This window comes from Numida meleagris, chromosome 3, assembly GCF_002078875.1.
Source record: "Numida meleagris isolate 19003 breed g44 Domestic line chromosome 3, NumMel1.0, whole genome shotgun sequence".
Taxonomy (NCBI): domain Eukaryota; kingdom Metazoa; phylum Chordata; class Aves; order Galliformes; family Numididae; genus Numida; species Numida meleagris.
The window spans coordinates 31,533,962-31,548,969 of record NC_034411.1 but is presented as its reverse complement, the minus strand read 5'-3'; the positions used below and the strand labels follow the sequence as shown (position 1 = coordinate 31,548,969).

Here is a 15,008-nt window from a genome sequence, read left to right as displayed (position 1 = left end):
TGCAGTGACAATAGTTCTTTGGAACATGTTTTGGAACAAGTATTGCATTTGAACTTCACTGAACCATTTTCTAGCTCTGTTTCTACTGGATGCCATTCTTTCAATAACAATTCTTTGAAATCTCAAAATTTATAAAAAATTATTTGTTACTTTATTTGTCTACAGTTTTGTTGTCTTAGAACAGCAGTAAATCATCAAGCATTAGTTTCTTCTTCAAGCTCTTGCAAGGAACTTTGGTGAAACAGCAGTTTTTCTCTGTCGGTAATACCCATTACAGATGACTGAGATTATCTTACTCAGATTTTTTTACCATCACTTTCTTCAGCTATAAACCATTCCCTAATGTCAAGTCTTACTGGTTAGTTTCTGTAGGTAAACTAGAGTATTAACTTACTTGATCCTTAACTACAAGCTTTTGATTGCAGGCAGAAATCTTTTTTATTAGGAACTTTACGACTTTCCTAGAACAAGAAGTTTCGAAGTGAAAAGACCCAGCAAGTGATTATAGGATCCAAAGTTTATGATGGGGATTTTTGTGCCACTTAAGATGATGTGGGCAAGATCCATGTAACTATTGTACATACTAACCTAATTGGTTGGATGGTACCTTGTTTGCTGGCTTCTTTTTATGTGATCACAGTGTGATGAACCACTTCAAATTATTTAAAACACACTGGAACTGCTGCATAGTGTTAGACTCTGACTATCAGTGTGATTGTGCAGAAATACTTTACCAGTAACACCAACAATTTAGGTGTGTACAGGCAACCTATCATCTCAATAGCGCGTAGTCATTTGACTTACATGTCAAGTGAAGCAACATCCCATTTATTATATGAAGAATCTAGACCTTTGGACTTCCCTTAATTTCTTCCAAGTGGCCAATGGAGTTGTCATCCAAATTTAAAAAAATAAAAATAATGGAGGGTGCTATTTTTATTCTACCAATACACAGGAAAACAGCAAGCTGCTTTCAGGCATGTGAAATGCTTTCTACACACTTGGATGTTTGGCATGTTGGAGTATGGGCTTTCATTGAAATTCAGTATAAGAGAGACAATCCTTATAAAAATATTTTGAAAGGCTGCTCTGACTGAACGTTTTTATAAGGAACAGTGGCTTGTGGCTAGCAGTGAGGTGGCAGCATAGGATGTGAGAAAACCTTACAAGTACATTTAAGTTTTGATGTTCTAGATAATACCTTTCTATAAAGACAATGTTTGGGAGAGGTGAGCTCTCTGATTTCAATATTGCTGGATGCTGTAATTTTCCACAGAGCCATATAATTAGCATTTGGAAATGAGTACAAAGCATAGTGCCGGTTACAGTAGCTTTCACAGACGGACTCAGAACGTGCATGGTGCAAATTACCTTCTTTACTATCTCTGTCACCTAATAAATTATTTTTTGTATGAGAAACTAACTGTTAAACCCTGGGATTTTTTAGTAGATTAAATTCTTTTTATAAAGCATGCTTCAGAAAAGTTAAACTGGAAATTCGGAAGATAGTTTGCATACTTCAAAATAGTCTCAACTGAAATTACTCTTGAATTGGGACAGCTCTAAAAGTACTTTGCTAAGTTACTTAGTGAATCCAGAGAAATCGGGTTTGTCTTCAGATCTGAAAGTGAGTAATTTTGTCTCCATTCTCATTTTATATGTCATAGTTCTCCAACTGGAGCCAACTAGAAACAATTATTCTCTCAGAAATCATCTCTTTCCACCAGAAGAAGATACTTGTGCTGGTACAAAAAGAAAGAAGAGGCACCTTGGAGAGTGATAGAATGGCTCTGGAGTACAGGACAGAGGGCAGGGCTGGCTTTTACACTAGCAGGAAGTGTTCGCTTGAATTATCTCATTGAATATCCAAATTTGGTTTCTTAAATTGATCTTGGGATAGACATACTGAAGTTGGACTTTGTGTTCTGTAGGGAGTCAATTCAGACTGGCTTTGAGATGCTCAAAACTGAAACATGTTCTGCTGCATTTATAGTCTGCCACTAGTCTTCACTTTGGTGCTTGATTTTCTTACATATTCATGAGTCATAGTAATCAATTTTGGAAATCATAGAGGGTGAGTTACAGGTGTTGTTTTTGTGGCTCTGAAAGGTCATTTCACTTTGTTCAAGGCTTCTGGATAGCCTTGGAACACCAGGAAAGAAAAACTGGCAAGTTATTCAAATTGCTCTTTCCAACCAGTATTCGTATTGGTCTTGTCTTGAAGAGTAGCTGTTTGTTTGTGCAGCTCATTCCTGGTACCACATGGGACTTGCTTGGATGATTTAATTTTTTTTAAAGACTCAAAGATGGCATCACCTACTGGAATTCATGTAATGTCTATATCTTAAGCTAATTATGGTGAAGACAAAGCACCACATTCTAAGAGGTGAATGAGTGAAGTATACTAGTGAAAACTGTAAAGTACTCCTGAATTCTACAAGTAAACTGAGTAGAGCTTAACTGAAGAGTTAAAGTATAGCTGTTATATCTTTAGTAACAATCAGTGTTAAATTAGCCCAGAATTTATCAGGACATACTAGGTTACGATAACTTTCTAAACAGTCCTTAACATTTTCAGGTTTATGCCATAGAAACCTGTTAAGCAATAAGCACACGCATCAAACAAAACAAAAACTTGCAATGATTTGTTCAGGGTTCCCATGGCACTTTCTCAATTTCTTCCTTGGAATAATTATTTCATAGCACAAGGTAGATTTCCCATTCCAGATTCTAAAATACTATGCAGTTTCTACTTCAGCATAGTAAAATTGCAACCCTGGACTTCAGCAGAAGAGATTTCAACTTGTTCAGGAACTGGCTTTGGAGAGATGGTTGATTAGTCTCCTAAAAACTCAAGAGTGATGTATTCCAGTGTGTCAAGTCAAACAAGAGTGGCAGAAAGCCAGCATGAGTGAGTAAGGAACTCCTGCCTAAGCTCAACTGCAAAAGGAAAGCATACAGAAGGTGTAGGAGGGAATGGGCGTCATGTAAGGAATATAAAAGCACTGGCCAAATGTCTCAGGAAAATCAAAGCTCAGCTGGTGTTGCAAATGACAAGAGATCTAAAGAACAAGAAGGGCTTCCTCCAAGTATGTTGGCAGCAAAAGAAAGCAATGGGAAGTTGTGGTCCTGCTGCTCAGTGGAGCAGAAAATATAGTGACAAAGGACATGGAAAAGGCAGAGGTAATGCCTTCATCGCTCTTTAGGGCTAAAATTTGCTTTCCCTTTTCCGTGAGTTCCCTAGGTCTGTGAGAAAGAGGAATTGCCCACAACAGAGAAAATAAGTATTCAAAGCAACTGGGCCTGCAAGTTCATGGAACCAAATCTCATGCACCACGGGAGCTAGCCAGTGCCTTTGCAGAACTGTCAACTCTCATCTTCGAAAAGTCACAACAAGCATGGCAGCTTCCTGGTGACTGGCAAATGTCACACCCATCTTCAAGATAGGCAAGAAGCACAGTTTGGGGAGTTACAGCCTGTTTAGCAGCAAGGAGTACTTGGGAGGATTATGAAACAAATCCTCCTGGAAGCTATTTTCAAGTACTTTGGCAACAGTAGTTAATGTGGATGTACTGGGGTGAATAGAGCCTGATGAACCTACTTGACTTCTACAATGAAATGTTTGGCTCCACACAAGGGGAGAGCAGTGGACCCAGTTTACTTTGACATCAGCAAAACCTCTGCTGATGTCAAAATCCAGTTTCCTTTAGTATCCCTATAGCCAAATTGGTGAGATATGGATTATAATACAGGGTGGAAAAGTGGCTAAGCCAGTGGCAGAAGATGGGGAAGGTATAAAGAAAACAGAGCCAGATACCTCTTAAAGATTTAGAGCATCAGGACAAGTATCTAACGACATAAGATGGCACATGGGAAGTGTTGATTAAATATTAGGAAGAGCTTTTTCACTGTGAGGGTGACACTAGGATAACTAGGTCCAAGAGAGACTTTGGAATTTCTATGCTTGGAGATGTGAATGTTTGCTCTCTCTACAAGGGAAAAATATGATTTGGAGATCTAAGCTGTAGTTCCTTACGCAATATATCTTTCCCGAGATCCAACTTTGTAATCAAGAGATGAAGTTTTGAACTATAACAATAAAACTGATGTAGAAAAGTATTAAGAAACCTTATTTTCAGTGAAGTACTTAGATTAATTGGTTGGATTTGGTTGTTAAAAATCTCATACAGCATTTAAGTTTAAAATGCTAAAGTTTTTTTAGAGTTGGAGTTCGAAAATAGTAAGAGAGTTGTTGGCAAAAGTTCTGTCATTCCCTTCACCCCCCACCCCCCCCACGGACAAAAACACTTTGTAGCTATTAAATAGAAAACAGCTGGAGGATGACATAAATTGCTTGGAAAGAATTAAGTACTACGTGTTTTTTTTCTGACTCAGAGATTCAAGTATTAACAGACCACCCAAAAATGCTCTGGCAATTGACTTTTCTGACCCAAATTAAACTGGAATATCAGTTTAGAGTTTTTCATTCATTGCAGTTCTTACACACAGTAACAAATGCTTATTAAGGCCAAGAAAGTGCAGTGCTGCATATAGTCAAATTTCTCTACCATAGCTATTTAAAAATTATACATTTAAAATATATAATTCAAAAAAGCAAAACCCATTTATTTCCAGACACATGCAGAGGCCACAAATCACCACAACTCCTTAGGTATCCAAACTGTTGGAACAGAAATGGATTATTCTTCTTCCTTATAGTATTAAAAATGACTGTTTTCTTGCTGAGACCCAATTTCTGCAGAACATTCTGTATATTTTAATGCATCGATCTGCATTTCTACTTTTAAGTGTAATGCAAGATAGCCGTGGCTACTTCTATTCAAAAGCATAGCAGGCAGGGGAGGCAATAGTTAATTTTCCATCTCAGCTCAAAGAGGGGAACGCTAGTTCACATTTCCCACTGCACAAGCATGTGCCCTATCCACCAGGATATGACTTTGCTGGGCTAGACTGTCTGTGCTACAGTTTTGAGCACATCAATTACACAAGTACAAATAGAAAGTGTCATGGCATCAAAAGAGCTAAGGATGTGGTTCTGTGAGGTGGTGGTGAGACTGAGATTAACGTAAGTCATTCAGCTGCTTCTTGGCTGTTGTTTTGAAATAACTTACTATTTAGACATTGCGTCTTTGTAGTCAATAAACATGACAGAGAGAGTATGGAAAGATGAAATGTTTTCTTTGCTAGTGTTGCTACAAGAGATCTGTGAGAATGCTGCTTTTAAGCGCAGAGCACAACTACCTAGTTGTTGGGGCACTGCCTTCTGTGGAAGAACAGCCCTTCGTTGCTGACATGGTATCTATCTGATGGAAACTGTATGTTCTGCATGTTCCAAGAAAAAAAGACTCCTTTCATCCAAATTCACAAACAAGACTCCTAAATTAGGGGATACCCCTAAGCTTTAAGTTATATCTAGGCTAGGAAGAGAGTCAGTTCTAGAAATATTTGCCCAGGCATTTATTTTTTTTTTAATCTACTGCAGTGGTATCTTGCACTTCAGTATCGTTCTGAGGCATGTAATAAGAAAGGATCAGGAACTGTTGACTTAACTTGATAAATTAGCTTTCTTTCACAAAAGGTTGCAATTAGAAATGTATTGCTTTAAAAATTTTATTTTGCTTATTTTTATATTTTTGTTTTTTTAACTTAATTTTTACATTTTCTAGGTGTTTGAACTAAATATGCGATAGTAAGCCTTACATTTTTAACGTGCAGTAATGGTTTCAGTTTGAAAACACTGACATTCCCTACCTGCAAATGTCTGTACCACAAATAAGAATGCTCTGTCATAAGTGTTTTCACATATAAGTAAACAAAATTATGTATATTTTTAAAAGCATGTGAATAGCAGTTCTAATAAGTATGTTTTTTTCTTTTAACAGGTGTTAGTGTCTGTCCAATCTCTTATACTTGTAGCAGAACCATATTTTAATGAACCTGGTTATGAACGATCAAGAGGTACTCCAAGTGGTACCCAGAGCTCCAGAGAATATGATGGAAATATACGGCAGGCAACAGTCAAGTGGGCAATGCTTGAACAAATCAGAAATCCATCGCCATGTTTTAAGGAGGTGGGTTTTGTGAAACTAAGTATCTATCTTGTTTATGTCAGAATAGTCAAGGAAACTGATCTTGTAAACATTCTTAGTCTGTTCCTTTTCAGGACAGCTTTATAGTACAAAGAACCACTGTTCAGTGACTCCACTGTTTGGTGGAATGTTGAGAGTGATGCAAATACTTGGAAACATGTCTTGCATGAGATGTCTGTTTTTTGTTTTATTCTCTTTATCCCCTGGCACAGCTGACTCTGGAAACTGAACAGAACAAGAGTGCACCTGGCTTTCACAGATCCCTTTCTGGAAAAGGGCTGTGTAAACAAACTGGGAGTGATCTATAAGTCAGGCTTGGTGCATAGGTTGATTAAAACATGGTTCATATAGGTTTGCTCACTCTTAATGCCAAGTGGTGCCTTTTACATCCAAGTGACAACTGTTGATCAGCCCTAGAGTGGACATTCAGTCTTTGTTAATCAGCATAGGTAACAGTGAAGAATATTTCTGTGACACGTGAATGTGAAGCACGTATTAGGAAACGTTTTGGATACACTAAAACAATGCAAATTGGAAAAATACTTCAAAACAAGTTTCAGCCGTCACATTATTCATTAAAAAGTGCATAAAAGAAATCTATTCCTATGAAAACAACTGTCTTGATGTTGATTAAAAAGTACTAACCTTCATCCATGCACACTGCCTTAAAAACTTACTTGAAAAAAACTAAATTGTTTAATTTTTTGACATGCCTGAAAATACAATAAAACACAGTCAGAGAATCACAGAATAATTTAGGTTGCGGGGATTTCAACGTGCATGGCAAACGATTCCAGGAGAGAAAGTGTGGAAGTTACACTAAGTAAGAGAATCTGTATGAATATTAATGCAAAATAGTTGATCAAACAGTCATTCCATGGTGCTACCAGCCAATACGTAGAAAAAAATGCATTTTGCTCTCGACCATGGAAATTCTTGCCGCTTCTAAATTGAGGTGTGGAACTGTGTTTCCATTGTTTGCATGCTAAAATACCAAAAAGAGGATAATTATTTTAGGCTTATTCACATTAGTAAGTGCGACATCTGAGTGAGAGGGTAGTCTCCCATCCCTTCCTTACAATCCATAAAAACATCCTTTGGAATGCAGAAAGCTTTTTCCACTTAAATTACTCAGTGTCTTATAGAATGAGAATCATGAACACTTAACTTGCATAACAGAAGTTAAATATTCTGTCCACATACAGGTGGAAAACAATATGCTGTATACTCTGGTGTTTTGTATTAATGCAGAAAAACATGGTTGCTATTCTAAGCTACTTCTTGTATGTTTTACTTAGTAAGCTGAAGACCATGATAATGCCACGCCACCTAATCAAATAACTTCTGCTAATAGGTACTTTTCTATTCTTAAATGTAACTATTTTACTTTTGCAAAAAATTCTCTCCAATTATCATCACTTTAAGTTAAATGAAGATACTGTAAGTTGGTGAGCTCTTAGAAGAACATTACATCTTTTTCTTCCCGTACATAGAAATGAAGGATATATAATTTTCAGAATTGGATAATTGAATCCCAGTTTGCTGTTATGGCACTTTTGAAAAGAATCTTATGAACATTACGTGATTATTCTGTAGCTGAGGTTTTTACTGCTTTCTATGAAAAAAAGCCTGTAAGCTGACATCCTGCTGCTCTTCAGGAAGGTGAAGTAATAAAGTGTACCCAAACAGTGTTATTTCAATGGAAAAACAATCATTCCCTGAGAACAGGGGACTTGCACATAGCACATCATTACCAGAAGACAGATGTTGAAAACAATAAAGCTACTAGCTTCCTAAATGCAGTATTTGTCACTAGGACTGAGTTAAACTAAACCACGCGTATGTAAATGTGAAGTAACATTAAGAAGCAGATATCGGTTTGTAGTGGTATCTTGGACATTTGAAACTCTTTTCTGTGAACAGATAACAGTTTTGCTGCACAGAAGAGAGTTGGCTAGCACGTAAGAGCTTTGGATCCAAAGCTATTTTGTTCTGGTTTAGATTTCTGCCCACATTTCCCAAAGTACAATTTTCATTTTTCCCTTGTTTTCTTCAGTTAAATTATTTTGTTGGGTTTTTTTCCTCCAGGTGCTTTTAGGCTTGATTCTTTAGGATAGAATGATTAAATCCTCAAGACTATGAGAACAAATTTGAAGCTATGATAGCTTGCTTCTATGAGATGTTTGAGGCTAAGATAGCTTGCCTTTGTGTTAAAAATACAATCATACAAGATTAAGCGTGGGGTCCTACCTAGTGCCTTACCATGTCATGAGAACTCCCTCTGTGCTTCATTGAGTACATACTCCCTATCACTGTGAAAAGTGGCATTTATCTTTCTTTACATAGCACAAAAATAAAAGGAAATTATGCACTGAGAAACATTACGTTTTTCATTGACGCAGTTTTGGAAGAATGCTATATTCAGTTTGTAGCCCATCCAAATGAAAATAAGTTTTCTGAGCAGATTATCTGAGCGTTTCTCTGAGAGAATAGCTTACTGTTACGAACTGTAGGGTTTTGTAGGGTTGTGTTAGGAACAATTGCAACAATAGCAATTCAGCAATACACTAGCACCTGGAAGCTTATGTCTAAGAAAGAATGTACATCCTTCCACTCACACTATCTTCTATCTTCACAATTCTGAGCTGTCTTCCCCTAAGTGGCCTAAATGACAAGAGAACTCAAGAGATCTAAACTGCCAGTCTGTGGGAGTTCCTCCAAAACTCCATTATGGATATAAGGAACGCATACAGAATTGGAGTCTGTTAGGCTTTCAATATGCAGTTTTTCCTTAGACGAATAGCTATATTCTCTAACCTCTAGAGGGGGAGATTATTTTCTCAATCATGTTGCAATGTTGCCAAGAATCCTCTGTGCTCAATAAAAATTTCTTGAATTTTATTGTTTCTTTCACCAGGCAGGGTTTTAGAAATCTTTTTAAGACAAAGCCAACACTAAGTAGAGTTTCATAACTTTGTATGTTTTGTTATTTGGTGGTGGTAGGCTTCAGTCTGGGGAGGGGTTGTTTTTTCTATTATTTTGGGGTTTTTTTAACTCCATCTAGAAATATCAAATACTGGTTCACAACGCGGGTGCAGCTCCAATGCTATTGGTAGGGAATTGTAGTGTCCTCAAAGATGCTGTTTATGTCTATAGAATATAACTGTGGTTGTTCCTCTCTTCCTTACAAGCTGGTGAGCCTTCTTCTCTATGCAGAAGCAAGTTAATTTTTTGTGCTTAAACTGTTCAAAGGGTTTCTGCTCATCTGCTTTCTGTTCAATCAGCAGCAAGCCATCAGTAACAAGATATGGTGCTTATTAAAGAACCATAGGTGGGAAGTATAAAATAGGGCAGTGAAAGCAACGATGAAACAATTTTATCCTGTATCCTTGTGCCTGTGTTAGTTTAAGTGTGCACACATACTGCCTGCATAGTAAGATTATCTTTGGACTGGAGAATGTCTAACATTCTGCTATCAGTTTGCTGTTCTGCCATCTTATACCCCGTGGTTCATTGCTGAATTATCCTTACAGTGTTTTGGTTTTTTTCCATTTGGACTCGTATGGTTCATAGAGGAAAATACTATGTTATTTCATCCTGAATATATACTTGCAGGTCATCCATAAACATTTTTACTTGAAAAGAGTGGAGATTATGGCTCAGTGTGAGGAGTGGATAGCAGACATACAGCAGTACAGCAGTGACAAACGGGTAGGCAGAACTATGTCCCATCATGCAGCGGCTCTCAAGGTGAGATTTGCTTTTATAACTTTGCTCTGTAAGCCAGAAATGACAAGTAGCAATTAAATTACACAACAGCTGTGTTTTCTAATAACAATGACTAAAAACCAAGGTTTCACAACTGTCAAAAGCTGAAGTGTACGTGCAGGCCTCTTTCTCAGTTTTTTTTTTGTACAAGTAAGATCTTTATTTAGTTCTTGTCCTGCCTATTTTTCCATAAATATTTATATAAGGTATACTTTATTTTGTTTATTTTGTTCTAAGAGTTTCATTGTTCATTTGTTTTTATGACAAAATTGTTCTACAGCCACCCTTCTATAAAAATGGAGCTTAATTCCTTACCAGAAAACAATCTTTTTGGGTAGACAAACACAGTTAATAAAGTGTGATCCATTACTTTATAAATGTGCTTGAGCCTTTGTTTTTAAAACAAGACTTTTATCAACGCAGTTATAACTATTTAAATGTTTTCTTCCTTCCTAGGCAAGTACTATTATTTGTGTATTTTGTCTTCCACATCGACAATAGACTTATATATAACTATTTTTTATCTAATTATCTGGGGAAATTTTTAAAGATTTCTTTTTGGTATTGTTAGACTCGATTTCTTTCAGTGTGATTGGTCATTAAAATGAAGTTAGTTAAAATCTCCATGTATCTGTCTCTGCAACAGATCTCATCGTAAACTCTTAAATAGTTTTCACTGTGACCTACCTTGTTGAAGGCAGGCCAGTTTCTGCTACAATTGCAGAACACAGATGTGTCTCTAATGCAGAAGTAACACAACACTAGCACAACGCTCACACTGATGCACTTGTTTGCTGCAGTTCTATGCACTGCCTTTCGTTTGTCCCCAGTAGCACCTAATTACTGTCACTATAAGGAAAGTACCAGTCCTTAAACGTGAACTATGAGAAAACCTTATCCAGGCAGTGAAATAAGACATCAAAACCTTTGCTACTTACTCCTTTTGTTGTCTTCTGTTCCCTAAAACTGTGAAAAGTCACGTCTTAACTGTGGTCTTCAGCACTGACTGCTTCTTGTATATTTAGCGCCATACAGCTCAGTTGCGGGAAGAACTTCTGAAACTTCCCTGTCCTGAAGGACTGGATCCAGACGCCGATGACTCCGAGGAAAAATGCAGTGCCACAGGTTCAGAAGAGACGATGTTGCACGAACAGGTGAAACCCAGCAGCAGTAAAGATATCCCCACTGATTTCAAGTTATGAGTTGCATTGACATGGACTTTCTAGACACAAAGGCTTTGAAGCACAAGCCAAATATGTCAATATTTGTATGTAAGAAGCTAATTATGTAATAGGCAATGAAACTGAAACTATACTATGCCCTTAAGGATATACAGTTTAACTCAAGATGATCTTTTATTTACCTGTACAAGAGTGTAAACTTTTTTGTGCTTTTATTTTTCAATTGTGAGAACCACTGATTGGTATGTTTAAAAAAGTTATGTATACAAGAAATGGATAAATCACTGATATATAAGGGAAAACTACCTTAGGAAAGAATGTTTACTGAATGTTTATTATTTTTTTTTACTTGTAGAGTGAGGGCGGTTGTAACAAAGAATATATATTGGTCATTCTTACAGCTACTATTTAAAGTCAGAAAATTTTCACTGAATTTGATAGATTTTACGTTTGGCCATATATTCATGCTCATATTTGATTCTAAAGAAAACCTCCTGTATACTTCAATAAAAGTTAAATGGACATGATCCCTCTTTTATGATTTACTGGTACATTTTTTAAATAAACTGCCATAAAATACGTTATAGCTGAAGGCTTGCACTTGTATGACTGAATTCATTGCAGTCAACGTATTTAATTTTATGCTTACTAATTCTAAAATGCAGTTGAAATAAATGCACATGGTTTTACCTCATGCCAAAATCTGGACTTCTGAATTCATCTTTTGTTTAGCTGATTTAAGCAAGCTAACAGTGTTCTAAATTTCTTAAGGGCTGTTGTGGAACAAAGTCTGTTTTCTGGTGAAATGTCTGATTTTTACATAATAATAATAATAACTGTACTTTAAGTACTGACAGGGGCTAACAACGTGCCATGTAGGACACTTAATGTTCTGTAGTCCTTGCTGCATAGGCTTATTTCTAATTTTACTCTAGCAGCCACAGGTCCCTAACTAAAAAGGGATTTCCGTGATTCAATTATCAAGTCTCGCTTTTAAAAATTAAGTGATAGTAATGCACGTTACATTAAGCAGTCCTTGAAGGACTAAAAAGTTAATAGTGGTATTACCTCAGACTAAATGATCTGTTGTATTAATAATACTATAAGTGAGGTAAAAAAAAAATCCTCTTTTTTGTTTTCTATTTGTTCTTTGTTTATAAGTATCACGCTGGAATTTTTTCACTTTTTGTTTTACAATGTATTATTTGTAATCATTAAAAGTGGCACCAACTGAGGTTGTGTTCTTATGCTGATGGTTAACAGGCATTGATAGATCTGTCCGAAGTACAGTTTTTCTGCTCTTTTGATACACTGTGTTATCCCAGGGTCCATCCAGATATTACATAATTCTCAAAACATCAATTTATGCATTTCTGTGTTACTTCAGGAAACCCTTAAAAAGGGAAACAAGCAGCTCTGTGCCAGTATTACACAGGTAAGTGTACGAAACAGAGTTCATGCCACGGTCAACTTGTTAGACCGTTATCAGTGTTAAAACAGCACTGTGTTTCTCTAGGTGGGTATTTACTTACCGTTTTACTATTGTATAAAGGAACTCTGATATTCTTGTAAAGGCTCCAAAAGCAAAATTACCCACTATTAAACTATGGTTAAGTTAGTGGTTTCCATTAAAGCCCTTCATTTAGTGCTTTAACTGTCTGTCTACAGGAGCACAGTATTTTTATAAAATCCTGGTTCTTGTACCAAAATGAAACATATCAGACCTTATACACGAAGATATATTTTTTTAACCATCAAAAAGAAAAAACCTCACCAAAAAAAAAACCACCTGAAATAGAAAGCACCAAACTTGCATTATCTGACTTTGAGGCTGTATCATTTTCTCTTAGACTGTATTTATGGTACCGTGGTGATGCTAATGTGAAGTCACTGCTGTTAAATTAAGCAAATTCAAACAGCTGCATGGGATATTAAACTCTAATTTCTATACACATACCAACTTTTCTTGCTCCAACTTGAGCACCGTGGAGCAGTATCATATGAAATTAATGCAGTGATTCAATCCTTAACAACCTGCAACTATGTTACCATGTAGTGAGTAGTCAGTAGTATTTCCTGGAGCTTCACAGACAATACTGCCAAGCTTTTCTCTAATTGCTTTGATCTATACCAGCTACTGAAGAGAGAATGGCTCAGCAGCCATCTATGGGACACTGTGTTCCATAGAGGCAAAGCAGTCATTACAGTAATCTCTGCACATAATAACCACTCTGTTTTGCTATTGTAGATGCAGTACTCACCATATGCTACTGCTGCAAGATTTATCCGTTTCCTTTGAAATTTCCTTTGGGTAGAAGGTGTGCAAAAGCGTATGGATTAATGCTCATCTGGAACTCTACCATAGCTGTACAAGACGGAAAACAAAAACCACATAGATGACAACCTAGAAAACCCAAGAAAAGTTAAATGTAAGAACCCTGTGGACAACTAGATTTTTCACTGCAATAATTATGTGTTAGATGTTTACATACTAAAAGAATAAATTATGCATAGATTGTATAGACTACAGATTGGCTGGGTCTGAGGTAAAAATTATTCCAACAGCGGTAACGCACTGGGCTACTGGTAGCACATGGACAGCTTAAATCTGAGCCTCTCATCAATACTGCACTTCGATGATGTTGTCTTATGCAGCAGCAGAGCTTGAATTCTTTACTTAGAAAAATAAAATTCTCACACAATACAAGAAATAAATGTACTACACTATTTACGATGGTTTTAACCAATTTAATCTGCGTGGTATATCAAATAGAGCATTAGGTTTCAGGCAGGAATCACATTATCCAGAAAATATCACCCCAAAACTATATTTTTGGTCCCATTAACTGTGCAATACTATACATCGGCTGCTTATTAGGGCAGCTTTTCTTCCCCAAAATGTTCCCGGAATTGCATAAACAAACATTCTATTTTATATGCTGAGGCAAAGACATTGATAGGTAAACCACTATATTATTAATTTACCTTGTTTACCTGTAAGTATCTGAACAAAAATCTAGCTGACCTACATTTAAGGCAGAACTACTCTATGTTACTCTGTTCCATCCGAAGGAGAATTATTTAGGCTTAGGTATTTACCTGGAGTTTCTCAGGTTTGTCTTCCATTTTTTTCCCTGCATAATGCCTTGGTATTTGTGTGTTTTGCAAGTGTTCTGTAGTTTCTTTGTTTCCCCAGAAGCCAATCGCCATCATGTGGACATCTCTCTGGACTGTCAGCTCTCTATAGCTAGAAAACAGAAATTAGAAGGATTTTTCAATGAAAAGGTGATGCATTTTTCATTTATCGTAACCTAAGAATAAGTATAAGGCACAGAAGACATTTCAAGTACACGTTCTCAATGTAGTATCATACACATGTGCATGTATATACTTACATGAATAAATAAATCAGGTCAGGTGCTTATTTCTCTTTGAGAAGCAGTTTTCTGAGCTTTATTTTCCCTGTCTCTCCCCATAAATTCTTAACATAAGGTGGAACGTGCAGGTATTTATATTGAAATGTGAGCTTTCTATAAAGTACAATAACCTGAATAGGTAAAAGAAGTTTAACATTTTCTAATACTAAGCAATAGTAAAAACATTTCATTCTCTAGAGACTGTAGCTGCCATTGTTTTATTCTTCTGGAACGCAAGTACAGAAATTATAGTATCTATTCACTGAGTTACTATAGAAAAGCTCCAAAATAATCTCACTACTGCCTCTGTTTTTAATAACAGCTCAAAGAAAACAAATCCCAATACATAGTGCTCTATCTTGACTGCGATGGTTCTGCATATTGTGACCTCTCATCTCTACAGATGATAATCTTTCCTAAGACCTCTTCACTCAGCTGTTTTAATACTGCTTCTTTACATGAAAATTACCTATAGTATCCACATCATTTAATAATATAACCTCAGCTGTCTAGATAGTATTAATCATAGAATC

At 36.4% G+C, this 15,008-nt stretch overlaps 1 protein-coding gene across 3 annotated transcripts in view; it reads left to right on the top strand.

Moving 5' to 3' along the window:
• The window catches only part of BIRC6 (baculoviral IAP repeat containing 6), a 175,647-nt gene extending 163,354 nt beyond the window's left edge, over window positions 1-12,293 (top strand). For 2 of the 3 annotated variants that reach the window (XM_021392468.1, XM_021392466.1), the window contains exons 72-74: window positions 5,904-6,092; window positions 9,726-9,860; window positions 10,904-12,293. In XM_021392468.1, coding sequence (XP_021248143.1) covers window positions 5,904-6,092; window positions 9,726-9,860; window positions 10,904-11,080 — 501 coding nt within the window. In that variant the 3' untranslated portion in view covers window positions 11,081-12,293. The remainder of the gene's footprint in view (window positions 1-5,903; window positions 6,093-9,725; window positions 9,861-10,903) is intronic. The other variant, XM_021392467.1, reaches the window with a different exon arrangement.